This window comes from Lampetra fluviatilis, chromosome 45 (assembly GCF_964198595.1).
Source record: "Lampetra fluviatilis chromosome 45, kcLamFluv1.1, whole genome shotgun sequence".
Lineage (NCBI taxonomy): Eukaryota > Metazoa > Chordata > Hyperoartia > Petromyzontiformes > Petromyzontidae > Lampetra > Lampetra fluviatilis.
The window spans coordinates 5,836,152-5,853,630 of NC_136319.1; the positions used below are offsets into that span (position 1 = coordinate 5,836,152).

At 53.9% G+C, this 17,479-nt stretch overlaps 2 protein-coding genes across 2 annotated transcripts in view; one reads left to right on the forward strand and one right to left on the reverse strand.

The window, feature by feature from the left end:
* The window catches only part of LOC144947438 (zinc-binding protein A33-like), a 374,175-nt gene that overhangs the window by 8,121 nt on the left and 348,575 nt on the right, over window positions 1–17,479 (forward strand).
* Window positions 6,436–13,658, reverse strand: LOC144947419 (prolyl 4-hydroxylase subunit alpha-1-like). Its single transcript, XM_078876668.1, has 5 exons — window positions 13,527–13,658; window positions 11,202–11,302; window positions 10,538–10,689; window positions 8,331–8,468; window positions 6,436–6,797 (listed from the first exon to the last, which is right to left on the reverse strand). The coding sequence occupies exons 1-5, from the start codon at window positions 13,596–13,598 to the stop codon at window positions 6,436–6,438; spliced, it is 825 nt and encodes a 274-aa protein (XP_078732794.1). The 5' UTR covers window positions 13,599–13,658.

A 17,479-nucleotide genomic window follows, 5' to 3' on the forward strand; every position in this document is an offset into this window, starting at 1 on the left:
GAGAGAGACGGGGAGAGAGACGGGGAGAGAGACGGGAGAGAGACGGGAGAGAGAGTGAGATGGGGAGATGGGGAGAGAGAGTGAGATGGGGAGAGAGTGAGATGGGGAGATGGGGAGATGGGAGATGGGGAGAGAGAGTGAGATGGGGAGATGGGAGAGAGAGTGAGATGGGGAGATGGGGGAGAGAGAGTGAGATGGGGAGATGGAGGAGATGGAGAGAGAGAGTGAGATGGGGAGATGGGGAGAGAGAGTGAGATGGGGAGATGGGGAGATGGGGAGAGAGAGTGAGATGGGGAGATGGGGAGAGAGAGTGAGATGGGGAGATGGGGAGATGGGGAGAGAGAGTGAGATGGGGAGATGGGGAGAGAGAGTGAGATGGGAGATGGGGAGAGAGAGTGAGATGGGAGATGGGGAGATGGGGAGAGAGAGTGAGATGGGAGATGGGAGAGAGAGTGAGATGGGGAGAGAGAGTGAGATGGGGAGATGGGGAGAGAGAGTGAGATGGGGAGATGGGGAGAAAGAGTGAGATGGGGAGATGGGAGAGAGAGTGAGATGGGGAGAGAGAGTGAGATGGGGAGATGGGGAGAGAGAGTGAGATGGGGAGATGGGGAGATGGGGAGAGAGAGTGAGATGGGGAGATGGGGAGAGAGAGTGAGATGGGGAGAGAGAGTGAGATGGGGAGATGGGGAGAGAGAGTGAGATGGGGAGATGGGAGATGGGGAGAGAGATTGAGATGGGGAGATGGGGAGAGAGAGTGAGATGGGTCTGGGAGATGGGGAGAGAGATGGGGAGATGGGTGAGAGAGAGTGAGACGAGTCTGGGAGATGGGGAGAGAGATGGGGAGAGAGAGTGAGATGGGGAGATGGGGAGAGTAATGGGGAGATGGGGAGATGGGGCAGAGAGATGGGGAGAGAGACGGGGAGAGAGACGGGGAGAGAGACGGGGAGAGAGACGGGGAAAGAGACGGGGAGAGAGACGGGGAGAGAGACGGGGAGAGAGACGGGGAGAGAGACGGGGAGAGAGACGGGGAGAGAGACGGGGAGAGAGACGGGGAGAGAGACGGGGAGAGAGACGGGGAGAGAGACGGGGAGAGAGACGGGGAGAGAGACGGGGAGAGAGACGGGGAGAGAGACGGGGAAAGAGACGGGGAGAGAGACGGGGAGAGAGACGGGGAAAGAGACGGGGAGAGAGACGGGGAGAGAGACGGGGAGAGAGACGGGGAGAGAGACGGGGAGAGAGACGGGGAGAGAGACGGGGAGAGAGACGGGGAGAGAGAGTGAGATGGGGAGATGGGGAGAGAGAGTGAGATGGGGAGAGAGAGTGAGATGGGGAGATGGGGAGATGGGGAGATGGGAGAGAGAGTGAGATGGGGAGATGGGGAGAGAGAGTGAGATGGGGAGATGGGGAGAGAGAGTGAGATGGGGAGATGGGGAGAGAGAGTGAGATGGGGAGATGGGGAGAGAGAGTGAGATGGGGAGATGGGGAGATGGGGAGAGAGAGTGAGATGGGGAGATGGGGAGAGAGAGTGAGATGGGGAGATGGGGAGATGGGGAGAGAGAGTGAGATGGGGAGATGGGGAGAGAGAGTGAGATGGGGAGATGGGGAGAGAGAGTGAGATGGGGAGATGGGGAGATGGGAGAGAGAGTGAGATGGGGAGATGGGGAGAGAGAGTGAGATGGGGAGAGAGAGTGAGATGGGGAGATGGGGAGAGAGAGTGAGATGGGGAGATGGGAGAAAGAGTGAGATGGGGAGATGGGAGAGAGAGTGAGATGGGGAGAGAGAGTGAGATGGGGAGATGGGGAGAGAGAGTGAGATGGGGAGATGGGAGATGGGGAGAGAGAGTGAGATGGGGAGATGGGGAGAGAGAGTGAGATGGGGAGAGAGAGTGAGATGGGGAGATGGGGAGAGAGAGTGAGATGTGGAGATGGGGAGATGGGAGAGAGAGTGAGATGGGGAGATGGGGAGAGGAGAGTGAGATGGGAGAGAGAGTGAGATGGGGAGATGGGGAGAGAGAGTGAGATGGGGAGATGGGGAGAAAGAGTGAGATGGGGAGATGGGGAGAGAGAGTGAGATGGGAGAGAGAGTGAGATGGGGAGATGGGGAGAGAGAGTGAGATGGGAGATGGGGAGATGGGGAGAGAGAGTGAGATGGGGAGATGGGGAGAGAGAGTGAGATGGGGAGATGGGGAGAGAGAGTGAGATGGGGAGATGGGGAGAGAGAGTGAGATGGGAGAGAGAGTGAGATGGGGAGATGGGAGAGAGAGAGTGAGATGGGGAGATGGGGAGATGGGGAGAGAGAGTGAGATGGGGAGATGGGGAGAGAGAGTGAGATGGGGAGAGAGAGTGAGATGGGGAGATGGGGAGAGAGAGTGAGATGGGGAGATGGGGAGATGGGGAGAGAGATTGAGATGGGGAGATGGGGAGAGAGAGTGAGATGGGTCTGGGGAGATGGGGAGAGAGATGGGGAGATGGGGAGAGAGAGTGAGACGAGTCTGGGAGATGGGGAGAGAGATGGGGAGAAAGAGTGAGATGGGGAGATGGGGAGAGTAATGGGGAGATGGGGAGATGGGGCAGAGAGATGGGGAGAGAGACGGGGAGAGAGACGGGGAAAGAGACGGGGAGAGAGACGGGGAGAGAGACGGGGAGAGAGACGGGGAGAGAGACGGGGGAGAGAGACGGGGAGAGAGACGGGGAGAGAGACGGGGACAGAGACGGGGAGAGAGACGGGAGAGAGACGGGGGAGAGAGACGGGGAGAGAGACGGGGAGAGAGACGGGGAGAGAGACGGGGAGAGAGACGGGGAGAGAGACGGGGAGAGAGACGGGGAGAGAGACGGGGAGAGAGACGGGGAGAGAGACGGGGAGAGAGACGGGGAAAGAGACGGGGAGAGAGACGGGGAGAGAGACGGGGAAAGAGACGGGGAGAGAGACGGGAGAGAGACGGGGAGAGAGAAGGGGAGAGAGAGACGGGGAGAGAGACGGAGAGAGAGACGGGAGAGAGACGGGGAGAGAGACGGGGAGAGAGACGGGAGAGAGAGTGAGATGGGGAGATGGGGAGAGAGAGTGAGATGGGAGATGGGGAGATGGGGAGATGGGGAGAGAGAGTGAGATGGGGAGATGGGGAGAGAGAGTGAGATGGGGAGATGGGGAGAGAGAGTGAGATGGGGAGATGGGGAGAGAGAGTGAGATGGGGAGATGGGGAGATGGGAGAGAGAGTGAGATGGGGAGATAGGGAGAGAGAGTGAGATGGGGAGAGAGAGTGAGATGGGGAGATGGGGAGAGAGAGTGAGATGGGGAGATGGGGAGATGGGGAGAGAGAGTGAGATGGGGAGATGGGGAGAGAGAGTGAGATGGGGAGATGGGGATAGAGAGTGAGATGGGGAGATGGGAGAGAGAGTGAGATGGGGAGAGAGAGTGAGATGGGGAGATGGGGAGAGAGAGTGAGATGGGAGATGGGGAGATGGGGAGAGAGAGTGCGATGGGGAGATGGGGAGGGAGAGTGAGATGGGGAGATGGGAGATGGGAGAGAGAGTGAGATGGGGAGATGGGAGAGAGAGTGAGATGGGGAGATGGGGAGAGAGAGTGAGATGGGGAAATGGGGAGAGAGAGTGAGATGGGGAGAGAGAGTGAGATGGGGAGATGGGGAGAGAGAGTGAGATGGGGAGATGGGGAGAGAGAGTGAGATGGGGAGATGGGGAGAGAGAGTGAGATGGGGAGATGGGGAGAGAGAGTGAGATGGGGAGATGGGGAGAGAGAGTGAGATGGGGAGAGAGAGTGAGATGGGGAGATGGGGAGAGAGAGTGAGATGGGGAGATGGGGAGATGGGGAGAGAGTGAGATGGGGAGATGGGGAAAGAGAGTGAGATGCGGAGATGGGAGAGAGAGTGAGATGGGGAGATGGGGAGAGAGAGTGAGATGGGGAGATGGGGAGAGAGATGGGAGATGGGGGCATGGGGAAAGAGATGGCGAGAGAGATGGGGAGAGAGAGTGAGATGGGGAAATGGGGAGAGAGAGTGAGATGGGAGATGGGGAGAGAGAGTGAGATGGGGAGATGGGAGAGAGAGTGAGATGGGGAGATGGGGAGAGAGATGGGGAGATGGGGGCATGGGGAAAGAGATGGGGAGAGAGATGGGGAGAGAGAGTGAGATGGGGAAATGGTGAGATGGGGAAATGGGGGGGGGGAGATGGGGGGGGGGGAGATGGGGAGATGGGGAGAGAGATGGGGGGGGGAGATGGGGGGGGGGAGATGGGGAGAGAGAGTGAGATGGGGAGAGAGATGGGGAGAAAGATGGGGAGATGGGGAGAGAGAGTGAGATGGGGAGATGGGGAGAGAGAGTGAGATGGGGAGATGGGGAGAGAGTGAGATGGGGAGATGGGGAGAGAGAGTGAGATGGGGAGATGGGGAGAGAGAGTGAGATGGGGAGATGTGGAGATGGGGAGAGAGAGTGAGATGGGGAGATGGGGAGAGAGATGGGGAGATGGGGGCATGGGGAAAGAGAATGGGGAGAGAGATGGGGAGAGAGAGTGAGATGGGGAAATGGGGAGAGAGAGTGAGATGGGGAGATGGGGAGATGGGGAGAGAGAGTGAGATGGGGGAGATGGGGAGAGAGAGTGAGATGGGGAGATGGGGAGAGAGATGGGGAGATGGGGGCATGGGGAAAGAGATGGGGAGAGAGATGGGGAGAGAGAGTGAGATGGGGAAATGGGGGGGGAGATGGGGGGGGGGAGATGGGGAGATGGGGAGAGAGATGGGGGGGGAGATGGGGGGGGGAGATGGGGAGAGAGATGGGGAGAAAGATGGGGAGATGGGGAGAGAGAGTGAGATGGGGAGATGGGGAGAGAGAGTGAGATGGGGAGATGGGGAGAGAGAGTGAGATGGGGAGATGGGGAGATGGGGAGAGAGTGAGATGGGGAGATGGGGAGAGAGAGTGAGATGGGGAGATGGGGAGATGGGGAGAGAGAGTGAGATGGGGAGATGGGGAGATGGGGAGAGAGAGTGAGATGGGGAGATGGGGAGAGATATGGGGAGATGGGGGCATGGGGAAAGAGATGGGGAGAGAGATGGGGAGAGAGAGTGAGATGGGGAAATGGGGAGAGAGTGAGATGGGGAGATGGGGAGAGAGAGTGAGATGGGGAGATGGGGAGAGAGAGTGAGATGGGGAGATGGGGAGAGAGATGGGGAGATGGGGGCATGGGGAAAGAGATGGGGAGAGAGATGGGGGAGAGAGTGAGATGGGGAAATGGGGGGGGGAGATGGGGGGGGGGAGATGGGGAGAGAGATGGGGGGGAGATGGGGGGGGAGATGGGGAGAGAGAGTGAGATGGGGAGAGAGATGGGGAGAAAGATGGGGAGATGGGGAGAGAGTGAGATGGGTCTGGGGAGATGGGGATGGGGGCATGGGGAGATGGGGGAGAGAGAGTGAGATGGGTCTGGGGAGATGGGGAGAGAGATGGGGAGATGGGGAGAGAGATGGGGAGATGGGGAGAGAGATGGGGAGATGGGGAGAGAGATGGGGAGAGAGATGGGGAGAGAGACGGGGAGAGAGAGTGAGATGGGTCTGGGAGGAGGTGGTGGTGGTGGGGAGAGAGATGGGGGGAGAAATGCGGAGAGAGAAATGCGGAGAGAGAAATGGGGAGATGGTGGTGTGAGAGATGGGGGGAGAGAGTGAGATGGTCTGGGAGGCGGTGGTGGTAAGGAGGGAGATGGGGAGATGGATATGGGGAGAGATGGAGAGAGTGAGATGGGGTGAGATGGGGTGAGATGTGGCAGCCTCCCCTCTACACAAATTCCAGAACTAGCCAACCTGACCCCGTGGTGTCACCCACAGAGGTCAAGGTGGTAACGGTACAGCTACCATGCACACACTCGCTCTATGACTCGCTCACCCACTCGCTCATTCGCTCACTCATTCACTCACTCACTCACTCACCCACTCGCTCACCCACGTGCTCATTCGCTCACTCGCTTATTCACTCGCTCACGTACTCGCTCACCCACTCGCTCATTCACTCACTCACTCGCACATTCGCTCATTCACCCGCTCACCCAATCGCTCACCCACTCGCCCATTCACTCACTCGCTCATTCACTCGCTCACGTACTCGCTCACCCACTCGCTTATTCACCCGCTGAGCCACTCGCTCACCCACTCGCTCATTCGTTCACTCGCTCATTCACTCGCTCACCCACTCATTCGCTCATTCACCCACTCACTCATTCACTCGCTTACCCACTCGTCACTCGCTCACCCACTCGCTCACCCACTCGTTCACTGGCTCATTCACTCGCTCACCCACTCATTCGCTCACTCGCTCATTCACCCACTCACCCCGCTCACCCACCCGCTAACCCACCCGCTCACCCACCCGCTCACCCACTCGCTCCCTCACCCACCCACCCGCTCACCCACCCGCTCACCCACCCGCTCACCCACACCCGCTCACCCCCCCCCCCCATCCCCCCCGTCACTCGTACCCAGCTTGAGCAGCTGCTTCGTGAGCGCGTACGCTTCCTCCGTCTTGCCCTGCTGAAACGCCACAAAGCTCAGGTGGTCCAAGACGTCCACCTTGTCCACCACCGTCGCCCCCGTCAGCCACTCCACCGCCGATCCTCCTCCCCCCGGTGTCTCCTCCGCTTCGCCCCCCTCCGCCCCACGTCTCTCCCCTCCTCCTCCCCCTCCGTGCATCATGCGCAGCGCCTGCCGCATCCACAGCTGCGTGTGGCGGTAGTCGCCCTCCGTGTAGGCGACGTGGCCCAGGTCGTAGCAGTCGCGAGCAGACAGAGCGTCACGGTGCATCGCGCCTTGGACACGCGCAGACACACACACAGGGAGAGAGACGGTGGATTACGGGGTCTAGAGACTCGGAGACTCGGGGATTGGAGACTCAGGGACTCAGGGATTAGAGAATTAGAGACTCGGGGATTAGAGACTCAGGGACTCAGGGTTGAGAGACTCAGAGACTCAGGGATTAGAGACTCAGAGACTTAGAGACTGAATGAGCGAGCGAGCGAATGAGCGAGTGGGTGAGCGAGTGGGTGAGCGAGTGGGTGAGGGAGCGAGCGGGTGAGCGAGTGGGTGAGCGAGTGGGTGAATGAGGGAGCGAGTGAATGAGGGAGCGAGTGGGTGAGCGAGTGGGTGAGTGGCTGAATGAGGGAGCGAGTGAATGAGGGAGCGAGTGGGGTGAGCGGGTGAATGAGGGAGGGAGTGAATGAGGAAGCGAGTGAATGAGGGAGCGAGTGGGTGAGCGAGTGGGTGAGCGGGTGAATGAGGGAGCGAGTGAATGAGGGAGCGAGTGAATGAGGGAGCGAGTGGGTGAGCGGGTGAATGAGGGAGTGAGTGGGTGAGTGAGTGGGTGAGTGAGTGGGTGAGCGAGTGGGTGAGCGAGTGGGTGAGCGAGTGGGTGAGCGAGTGGGTGAGCGGGTGAATGAGGGAGCGAGTGAATGAGGGAGCGAGTGGGTGAGCGAGTGGGTGAGCGGGTGAATGAGTGAGCGAGTGGGTGAGCGAGTGGGTGAGCGAGTGGGTGAGCGAGTGAATGAGGGAGCGAGTGGGTGAGTGAGTGAATGAGGGAGCGAGTGGGTGAGCGAGTGGGTGAGCGAGTGGGTGAGCGAGTGGGTGAGCGAGTGGGTGAGCGAGTGGGTGAGCGGGTGAATGAGGGAGCGAGTGGGTGAGCGAGTGGGTGAGCGAGTGGGTGAGCGAGTGGGTGAGCGAGTGGGTGAGCGAGTGAATGAGGGAGCGAGTGGGTGAGCGAGTAGGTGAGCGAGTGGGTGAGCGAGTGGGTGAGCGGGTGAATGAGGGAGCGAGTGGGTGAGCGAGTGGGTGAGCGAGTGGGTGAGCGAGTGAATAAGGAAGCGAGTGGGTGAGCAAGTGGGTGAGCGAGTGGGTGAGCGAGTGAATGAGGGAGCGAGTGAATGAAGGAGCCAGTGGGTGGAGTAACTTAGAGACTCAGGGTTTAGAGATTCAGTCTAGAGACTCAGGGTTTGGAGACTCAGAGACTCAGGGATTAGAGACTCAGGGTCTCAGGGTTTAGAGACTCAGAGGACTTAGGTTCTGAGACCCGGCCCAGGCTGTAGCAGCCACAGACATAGAATGTCTCACAGAGTGAGTCTCTTTCGATTTAAAGCTGTTCGTGACTGCAGGGATTCATCTTCTTGGTTCTTTCGGTAAAGTCACGTTGAAGGGAAATAATAAAATAAAAAAAATAACAAATATGATATTATTTTATGATGTTTTATTTTTATTATTTTATTATTTCCCTTCTACGTGACTTTACCGAAAGAACCAAGAAGAAGAGTGGGTCTCTTTGTGATTCTGTGAGTCGCTCTGTGCGTGAGTACCTGGTAGGTTCCCGTCTGCGATGTCGCGCGTGCTCAGTCTGTAGGTGTCCTGGAGACGCATCAGAGCCTTGGCTGCCCCAGTGACATCCTCCTCGGTGGGCAGCCGCAGACGCTGGGCAGATATGTTCGCTAGGAACTCTGGGTAAGAGGGAGACGGAGACAAACCGAGTTCTAGGTGAGTGGGCGAGCGAGTGGGTGAGCGAGTGGGTGAGTGGGTGGGTGGGTGAGCGGGTGGGTGAGCGAGTGGGTGAGCGAGTGGGTGAATGAGTGGGTGGGCGAGTGGGTGAGCGAGTGAGTGGGTGGGTGAATGAGTGGGTGAGCGAGTGGGTGCGTGAGCGAGTGGGTGAGCGAATGGGTGAGCGAATGGGTGCGCGAGTGGGTGAGCGAGTGGGTGAATGAGCGAGTGGGTGAGCGAGGGGGTGAGCAGGTGATTGAACGAGTGGGTAAGTGAGTGAATGAGCGAGCGAGTGGGCGAGAGGGTGAATGAGCGAGTGAGCGAATGACCGAGTGGGTAAGCAAGTGGGTGAGCGGGTGAATGAGCGAGTGAGTGAATACGCTAGTGAGTGAGTTGGTAAGTGAGTGAATGAGCGAGTGGGTGAGCGAGTGGGTGAGCGGGCGAATGAGCGAGAGGGTAAGCGAGTGAATGAGCGAGTGGGTGAGCGAGTGGGTGAGTGGGCGAATGAGCGAGTGGGTAAGCAAGTGAACGAGCGAGCGAATGAGCGAGCAAGTGAATGAGCAAGTGGGTGAGCGAATGAGCGAGTGGGTGAGCAAATGAGCGAGTGCATGAGCGAGTGAATGAGCGAGTGAATGAGCGAGTGAATGAGCGAGTGGATGAGCGAGTGGGTGAGCGGGTGAATGAGGGAGCGAGTGAATGAGGGAGCGAGTGGGTGAGCGAGTGAGTGAGCGAGTGGGTGAGCAGATGAATGAGCGAGTGACGAGTGGGTAAGCGAGTGAATGAGTGGATGGGTGAGTGGTGAGTGGGTGAATGAGCGAGTGAATGAGTGAGTGGGTGAGTGGTGAGTGGGTGAATGAGCAAGTAAGCGAATGAGCGAGTGGGTGAGTGAGTGGCTCAGTGGGTGAATAAGCGAGTGGGTGAGCGGGTGAATAAGTGAATGAATGAGCGAGCGAGTGAGTTAGCGAGTGGGTGAGCAGGTGAATGAGCGAGTGAGCGAATGTGCGAGTACGTGAGCGAGAGAATGAGCGAGTGAGCGATCGAGTGAATGAACGATCGAGTGAATAAGCGAGCGAGTGAATGAATGAGCGAGTGAATCAACGATCGAGTGAATGAGCGAGCGAGTTAATGAATGATCGAGTGAGTGTGCGTGTGATCAGAGTGAATGAACAATTGATCGAATGAGTAAGTGTAAGCCGAGTGAATGAATGGGCCATCAAGTGAATAAATGATCGAATGAGCGATCGAGTGAGCGAGTGTAAGCTGAGTGAATGAGTGAGTGCATGAGCGAGTGGAAGCTGAGTGAGTGAGCGAGTTTAAGCTCAGTGAATGGAAGCTGAGTGAATGAGTGAGCGAGTGAGTGAGCGAATGAGTGAATGAATGAGCGAGCGAGTGAGTGAATGAGTGAGTGAGTGAGCGAGTGAGTGAATGAGTGAGTGAGTGTAAGCTGAGTGAGTAAGTGAGCGAGCAAGTGTAAGCTCAGTGAATGAAAGCTGAGTGAATGAGTGTAAGCTGAGTGAGTGAGTCTAAGCTGAGTGAATTAGTGAGTCTAAGCTGAGTGAATGAGTGAGTGAGTCTAAGCTGAGTGAATGAGTGAGTGTAAGCTGAGTGAATGAACGAGTGTAAGCTGAGTGAATGAACGAGTGTAAGCCGAGTGAGTGAACGCTGAGTGAGTCAGTGAGTGAATGAGCGAGTGAGTGTAAGCTGAGTGAGTGAGTGAGCGAGCGAATGAGTGAGTGTAAGCTGAGTGAATGAAAGCTGAGTGAATGAGTGAGTGAATGAGCGAGTGAGTGTAAGCTAAGTGAATGAAAGCTGAGTGAGTGAGTGAGCGAGTGAATGAGTGAATGAAAGCTGCGTGAGTGAGTGAATGAGTGAGTGAGCGGGTGCAGCTTGCTTGCTACCCACCGGTGGACGGGTTCATGATGGCTGTGTGAATGAGTGAGTGAATTAGTGAGTGAGTGAGCGAGTGAATGAGTGAGTGAATGAAAGCCGAGTGAATGAGTGAGTGAGCGAGTGCGGCTTGCTTGCTACCCACCGGTTGCCGGGTTCATGATGGCCGTGTCGTCCAGCGTCCGCCATTGCTGCCCTAGCCGCTTGAGTAGCCGGTAGGCGTTGACCGGATTGCCCAGGAACCCTTCCGGGTCGAGGGTCGCGGAGCGGCGGACTTGCTGTATAGACTCCGCCCACCTGCGAGGGAGAGCGCGGGGAGAGCGGTGGGGGGTGACGGTGGGTTTTGTGGGTGGCTGGGTGGGTGGGTGTGTGGGTGAGTGGGTGGGTGGGTGAGTGGGTGGGTGGGTGGGTGAGTGAGTGAGTGAGTGGGTGAGTGGGTGGGTGGGTGGGTGAGTTGGTGGGGTGGGTGGGTCGGTGACTAGGAGATGTTAACTACATCGCCTGGTATGCAGGAGGTTGTGGGTTCAATCCCGACCCTGATGCCTGCTGCTGTATATTTGGAGATTGTATGTGGCAACATGTAAACTGCCTTGCCCGGTGTACAGGTCGTGGGTTCGATCTTGACTCTGACAATGCCTGTGTATTTGGAGTTTGTGTGTCTCTCCCCCCGCAGTCGCTGACGATGCTGCTGATGACAATACTGCTGATGACGCTGCTGATATTGATGTTACTGCTGATGATGTTACTGATGATAATAATGTTGATGCTGCTGCTGATGTTGCTGCTGATGCTGCTGATGCTGTTCTCACGCTCTCAGGCTGTGCAGGCGTCTCTGTTGCTCGGCGATGTACGAGTCGAGAGAGTGCAGGAGATCCGATTCGGTGTCGAGCAGCTCGCTCATGTGTCGGCGCTTGTGCCAGGCTAGGTGCACGCTGAGGCCACGTGAAGTGTCGAACGCCCACTGGCAGGAGGTCACGGGGCAGACCCTGCAGGGGCCACGGGTCGACTGACTGAGATGACTGAGATGACTGGCTGATGCACCACCTGTGCCCCCTACTGTGCCAACTTGATGTGCTTTAGCCACCCGGCACTCCGCTCGTTGTTGTGAGCGTCGCTCCTCCGCCCTCCGTTTTCGTTGGAGGGCGACTGCCTCCAACTGCCCAGTAGCGTCCTTCACGAGCCTCCTCCACAGAGGCCGATCTTGACACCGCTGGTACCAGTCATCGGCAAGTCCACTCAGCTCCACATCCTCCTGTACCACATCAGGCTAGGTGCACGCTGAGGCCACGTGAAGTGTTGAACGCCCGCTGGCAGGAGGTCACGGGGCAGACCCTGCAGGTGCCATGGGTTGAATGCTGCTGTGCCAGGCTAGGTGCATGAGGAGGGCACGGGACAGACCCTGCAGGTGCCATGGGTCGACTGACTGAGATGAACGGTAGATGCACCACCACCAGTTGTACCCCCCCTACTGTGCCAACTCGCTGCGTTTTAGCCACCCGGCGCTCCGCTCGTTGTTGTGAGTGTCGCTCCTCCGCTCTCCCCTCCGTTGTTGTTGGGAGGGCGACTGCCTCCAACTGCCCAGTCGCCTCAAGGTGCACCTAGCCTGGCACTGCCCAGTAGAAGCAGCGTCCTTCACGAGCCTCCTCCACAGAGGCCGATCTTGACACCGCTGGTACAGCTCATCGGCAAATCCACTCAGCTCCACAAACACACACAGAGATTCATATTCTTGGTTCTTTCGGTAAAGTCACGTAGAAGGGAAATAATAAAATAATATAAAACAATAAAAATTCTCACGTTTCGACTGCAACACAAGCAATCATCACAGAGGTGGTGCTGACGTTAGGAAAAACCGCCACTTTTTTCAAATTTTCTTGCTGTGGATTTCACACCTGATGATGATTGCTTGTGTTGCAGTCGAAACTTCGTGAGAATTTTTATTGTTTTATATTATTTTATTTTATTATTTCCCTTCTACGTGATGACTTTACCGAAAGAACCAAGAATATGAATCCCTGCAGTCACGAAAGCTTTAAATCAAGACACACAGAGATGTACAGGGTGCTTAAAAAAAATGTGTTCAAGCTTCTGAGAATCTGCAACGACAGCCACAAGGAATGTGCCTCCAGGCTCAGGAGACCACCTGGGGAAGATTGCGAAACAGGCGGGGAGACTTTTTTTTTACTTTTTTGAAGCTATTAACGTGACATTCGTTATTGCGTCTGCAGCTTTGGAGCATTATTATCTGTTATTTTTCCATTAAAAAAAAAACGATAGTCGCCATATAAGCGTTAAAACATTGTTTTGCAGCACCCTGTATTGTACATCATCTGGAGCAGTGATTCTTCAACGCTTACTGCAGCCTGGACCCCCCCTCCCCACCTTGGTTCCCGGTCGTAAAAAAATGATAATGTTCATAGATAAGTTGTTGTGCTCGCGTGCCAGTGCTTAATTTTACGTTTTAGATTATTTACCTTCGAAAAAAAGAAATCCGGCTAACAGCGCTTGCCCCGACAGTCTGTTAAAGGCTACACAAGGGACCTTTGTCTTTGTTTTGTGTGTTTGCCTGTTTGTGCGTTTGCGTGTGTGCGTGCGTATTTGCGTGTGTGTGCGTGTTTGTGTGCGTGTTTGTGTGCGTGTTTGCGTGCGTGTTTGGGTGCGTGTGTGCGTGTTTGTGTGTGTGTGTGCGTGCGTGTTTGCGTGTATTTGCGTGCGTGTTTGTGTGTGCGTGTTTGTGTATGTGCGTGCGTGCTTGTGTGCGTGCGTGCTTGTGTGCGTGCGTGCTTGTGTGCGTGCGTGTCTGTGTGCGTGCGTGTTTGTGTGCGTGCGTGTTTGTGTGCGTGCGTGTTTGTGTGCGTGTTTGTGCGCGTGTTTGTGCACGTGTTTGTGTGCGTGTGTGCGTGCGTGCGTGTTTGTGTGCGTGTTTGTGCGTGTGTTTGTGTGCGTGTGTGCGTGTTTGCGTGCGTGTTTGTGTGCGTGTTTGCGTGCGTGTTTGTGTGCGTGTGTGCGTGCGTGTTTGTGTGCGCGTGCGTGTTTGCGTGCGTGTTTGTGCGTGTGTTTGTGTGCGTGTGTGCGTGCGTGTTTGTGTGTGTGTGTGTGCGTGTGCGTGCGTATTTGCGTGCGTGTTTGTGTGCGTCACCTATTGATGTGAACACCTCCATCAGTGCAGGCTGAACCACCAGCACAAGCAGCAACAGCCGAAACATGATGGCCAACTCCTGAAACACACGGGACAGACACACAGACAAGGAAAACAATCCAGCAAATCGTCGCTACCCCTACTACTACTACTACTGACAGCAGACTCACACACAGGCACAGCTGCCACTGGGGGTGCCCCTAGGCTATAGGATCACACAGCAGTAGTAGCAGCAGCAGTCATTGCTACCCCTACTACTACTACTGACAGCAGACACACACAGGAACAGCTGCCACTGGGGGTGCCCCTAGGCTATAAGATCACACAGCAATACTAGCAGCAGCAGTCATTGCTACCCCTACTACTACTACTAACAGACTCACACACAGGGACAGCTGCCACTGGGTGTGCCCCTAGGCTATAGGATCATACAGCAGTAGTAGCAGCAGCAATCATCGCTACCCCTACTACTACTACTGGCAGCAGACTCACACACAGGGACAGCTGCCACTGGGTGTGCCCCTAGGCTATAGGATCACATAGCAGTAGTAGCAGCAGCAGTCATCGCTACCCCTACTACTACTACTGGCAGCAGACTCACACACAGGGACAGCTGCCACTGGGTGTGCCCCTAGGCTATAGGATCACATAACAGTAGTAGCAGCAGCAGTCATCGCTACCCCTACTACTACTACTGAGAGCAGACTCACACACAGAGACAGCTGCCACTGGGGGTGCCCCTAGGCTATAGGATCACACAGCAGTAGCAGCAGCAATCATCGCCATCGACACAAACACCATCACGATCATCATCATCATCATCAGCACCACGGTGTTGGAAATGATGCTGTTGATGACACTGCTGTGTGACGCTACTGCTGATGCTGCTGCTACTGCTGATGATGCTGCTGCTGCTACTGCTGATTATGCTGCTGCTACTGCTGATGCTGTTGAGTGACGCTGCTGCTGAGTTTATGCTGCTGATGATGATGCTGATGATGCTGGTGCTACTATTGCGGACGCTGCTGATGAAGGTGCTGCTGATGACACTGCTGCTGCTGATGCTGCTGATCTTCATGCTGCTGCTCTTAATGCTGCTACTGCTGTTACTGCTACTGATGACACTGTTGCTGATGCTACTGCTGCTGAGTTTATGCTGCTACTGCTGATGACACTGCTACTGCTGATGACACTGCTGCTGCTGATGACACTGCTGCTGCTGATGACACTGCTGCTGCTGATGACACTGCTGATGACACTGCTGATGACACTGATGCTGCTGATGATCTTCATGTTGCTGCTCTTAATGCTGCTAATGCTGTTACTGCTACTGATGACACTGCTGCTGCTGAGTTTATGCTGCTACTGCTGATGACACTACTGATGATGAAGCTGCTGCTGATGCTACTGCTGCTGCTGCTGATCTTCATGCTGCTACTGCTGTTACTGCTACTGATGACACTGCTGCTGATGCTACTGCTGCTGAGTTTATGCCGCTACTGCTGATGACACTGCTGCTGATGACACTGCTGCTGATGACACTGCTGATGAAGTTGCTGATGACACTGCTGACGCTACTGCTGATGACACTGCTGGTAAAGCTGCTGCTGATGCTACTGCTGACATTGTTGCTGATGACACTGCTGGTAAAGCTGCTGCTGATGACATTGCTGCTGATGCTGCTGATGACACTGCAGATGAAGTTGCTGCTGATGATGCTGCTGGTCATACTGCTGCTGATGAAGCTGCTGATCATACTGCTGATGACGCTGCTGGTAAAGCTGCTGCTGATGACACTGCTGCCGATGACACTGCTGATGCTACTGCTGATGACACTGCTGATGACACTGCTGGTAAAGCTGCTGATGACACTGCTGATGCTACTGCTGATGACACTGCTGCTGATGCTACTGCTGCTACTAACACTGCTGATGACACTGCTGCTGATGACACTGCTGATGCTTCTGCTGCTGCTACTGCTGCTGATGACACTGCTGCTGATGACACTGCTGCTGATGCTACTGCTGCTGATGACACTGCTGATGCTACTGCTGCTGACACAACTGCTGCTGATGACACTGCTGCTGCTGCTGATGACACTGCTGATGCTACTAACCCTAAACCTAACCCAAGGAATTCGATTCCGAGGAATCGACGCAACATGCCGGGGGGTGGCGGTGGTGGTGAAACTCCTCGACTTGCGAACACTTTTAGCCCCTCCCACCCCTCCCTTCAAATACGTTCCATTTTCTATTTACTATTTGGTTCTTTCGGTAAAGTCACGTATAAAGAAAAAAAAATTAAAATTAATAAAATAAAATAAAAATCACGACGTTTCGGAGGGCAACACAAGCGTCGTGATTTTTATTTTATTTTTATTTTACTTTAATTAATTTTAATTTTTTTACCTACGTGACTTTACCGAAAAAAACATAAGAAATAGAAAATGTTAATTTGGAGCTTTCGGAAAAGTCACGTATAAAGATAAAATAATAAATTAAATAATAGCATACGACGTTTCGATTGCAACACAAGCAATCATCATCAGGTATAAATGAAATAGAAACACAAATCTCGTATACATAATAATGTTACATTACATTTCTAAGCATACTAAATTTGTGTTTCTTTTCATTCATACCTGATGATGATTGCTTGTGTTGCAATCGAAACGTCGTATACTAGTATTTAATTTATTATTTTATCTTTATACGTGACTTTACCGAAAGCTCCAAATTTACATTTTCTATTTCTTAGGTTATTCCGGTAAAGTCACGTAGGTAAAAAATTAAAATTAATAAAATAAAATAAAAATAAAATAAAAATCACGACGCTTGTGTTGCCCTCCGAAACGTCGTGATTTTTATTTTATTTTACTTTTATTAATTTAAATTTTTCACCTACGTGACTTTACCGAAAAAACCTAATAAATATGAATCCTTGCAGTCACGAAAGCTTCAAATCTAGAATTAATACCCTCTACGGGGAGGAATTCCACCTTTCTGTTAGAGTTTTTAACAGACAACGAGACAAGAAGTCACAGTTTCTCGAGACGCTGGCCTTCCTCAAGAGATGCCGAGATAACAAGGTAATAACCCCTCTTCTTGGTTCTTTCGGTAAAGTCACGTAGAATGTAAACAATAAAAATAATAAAATAATTCTCACGACGTTTCGGCCACAGCGCAAGCAGCCGTCATCAGGTGAAGACCAGGTCTGTCGGGGAGACATTCAGACGCTGTTTCCGCGACAGACCTGGTCTTCACCTGATGACGGCTGCTTGCGTTGTGGCCGAAACGTCGTTAGAATTATTTTATTATGTTTTATTTCATTATTTTGATTGTTTCCATTCTACGTGACTTTACCGAAAGAACCAAGAAGATGAATCCCTGCAGTCACGAAAGCTTTAAATCGAAAAAGGTAATACCCATCGCTTACAAATACTGTGTTCTTGGAATTTCTCTCACTTGATACAGCTGTCGCGCTGTGACGGTTCCACCTGAAGACGGAAGCTTGTGTTGCCTCCGAAACGTCGTGATTTTTATTTAATTTTTTATTTTACTTTTGTTAATTTTAATTTTTTACCTACGTGACTTTACCGAAAAAACCTCATAAATATGAATCCTTGCAGTCACGAAAGCTTCAAATCTAGAATTACGTTCCATTAATTGGCTACCACACTCAGATAAGCTCCTCCCCCTCTCCTCCCCACATTAACTTGTATTTAAGAACTTGTATCTTGGAATTTTTGCCTCACTTGATACAGCAAATCTGGCTGTGACGGTCCCACATGATGACGGAGACTTGTGTTGCCTCCGAAACGTCGTGATTTTTATTTTATTTTATTTCTATTATTACTTTTATTAATTAAATGTTTTACTCTACGTGACTTTACCGAAAAAAACCTACGATTGTGATTATTTGCAGTCACGAAAGCTTCAAATCCAGAAC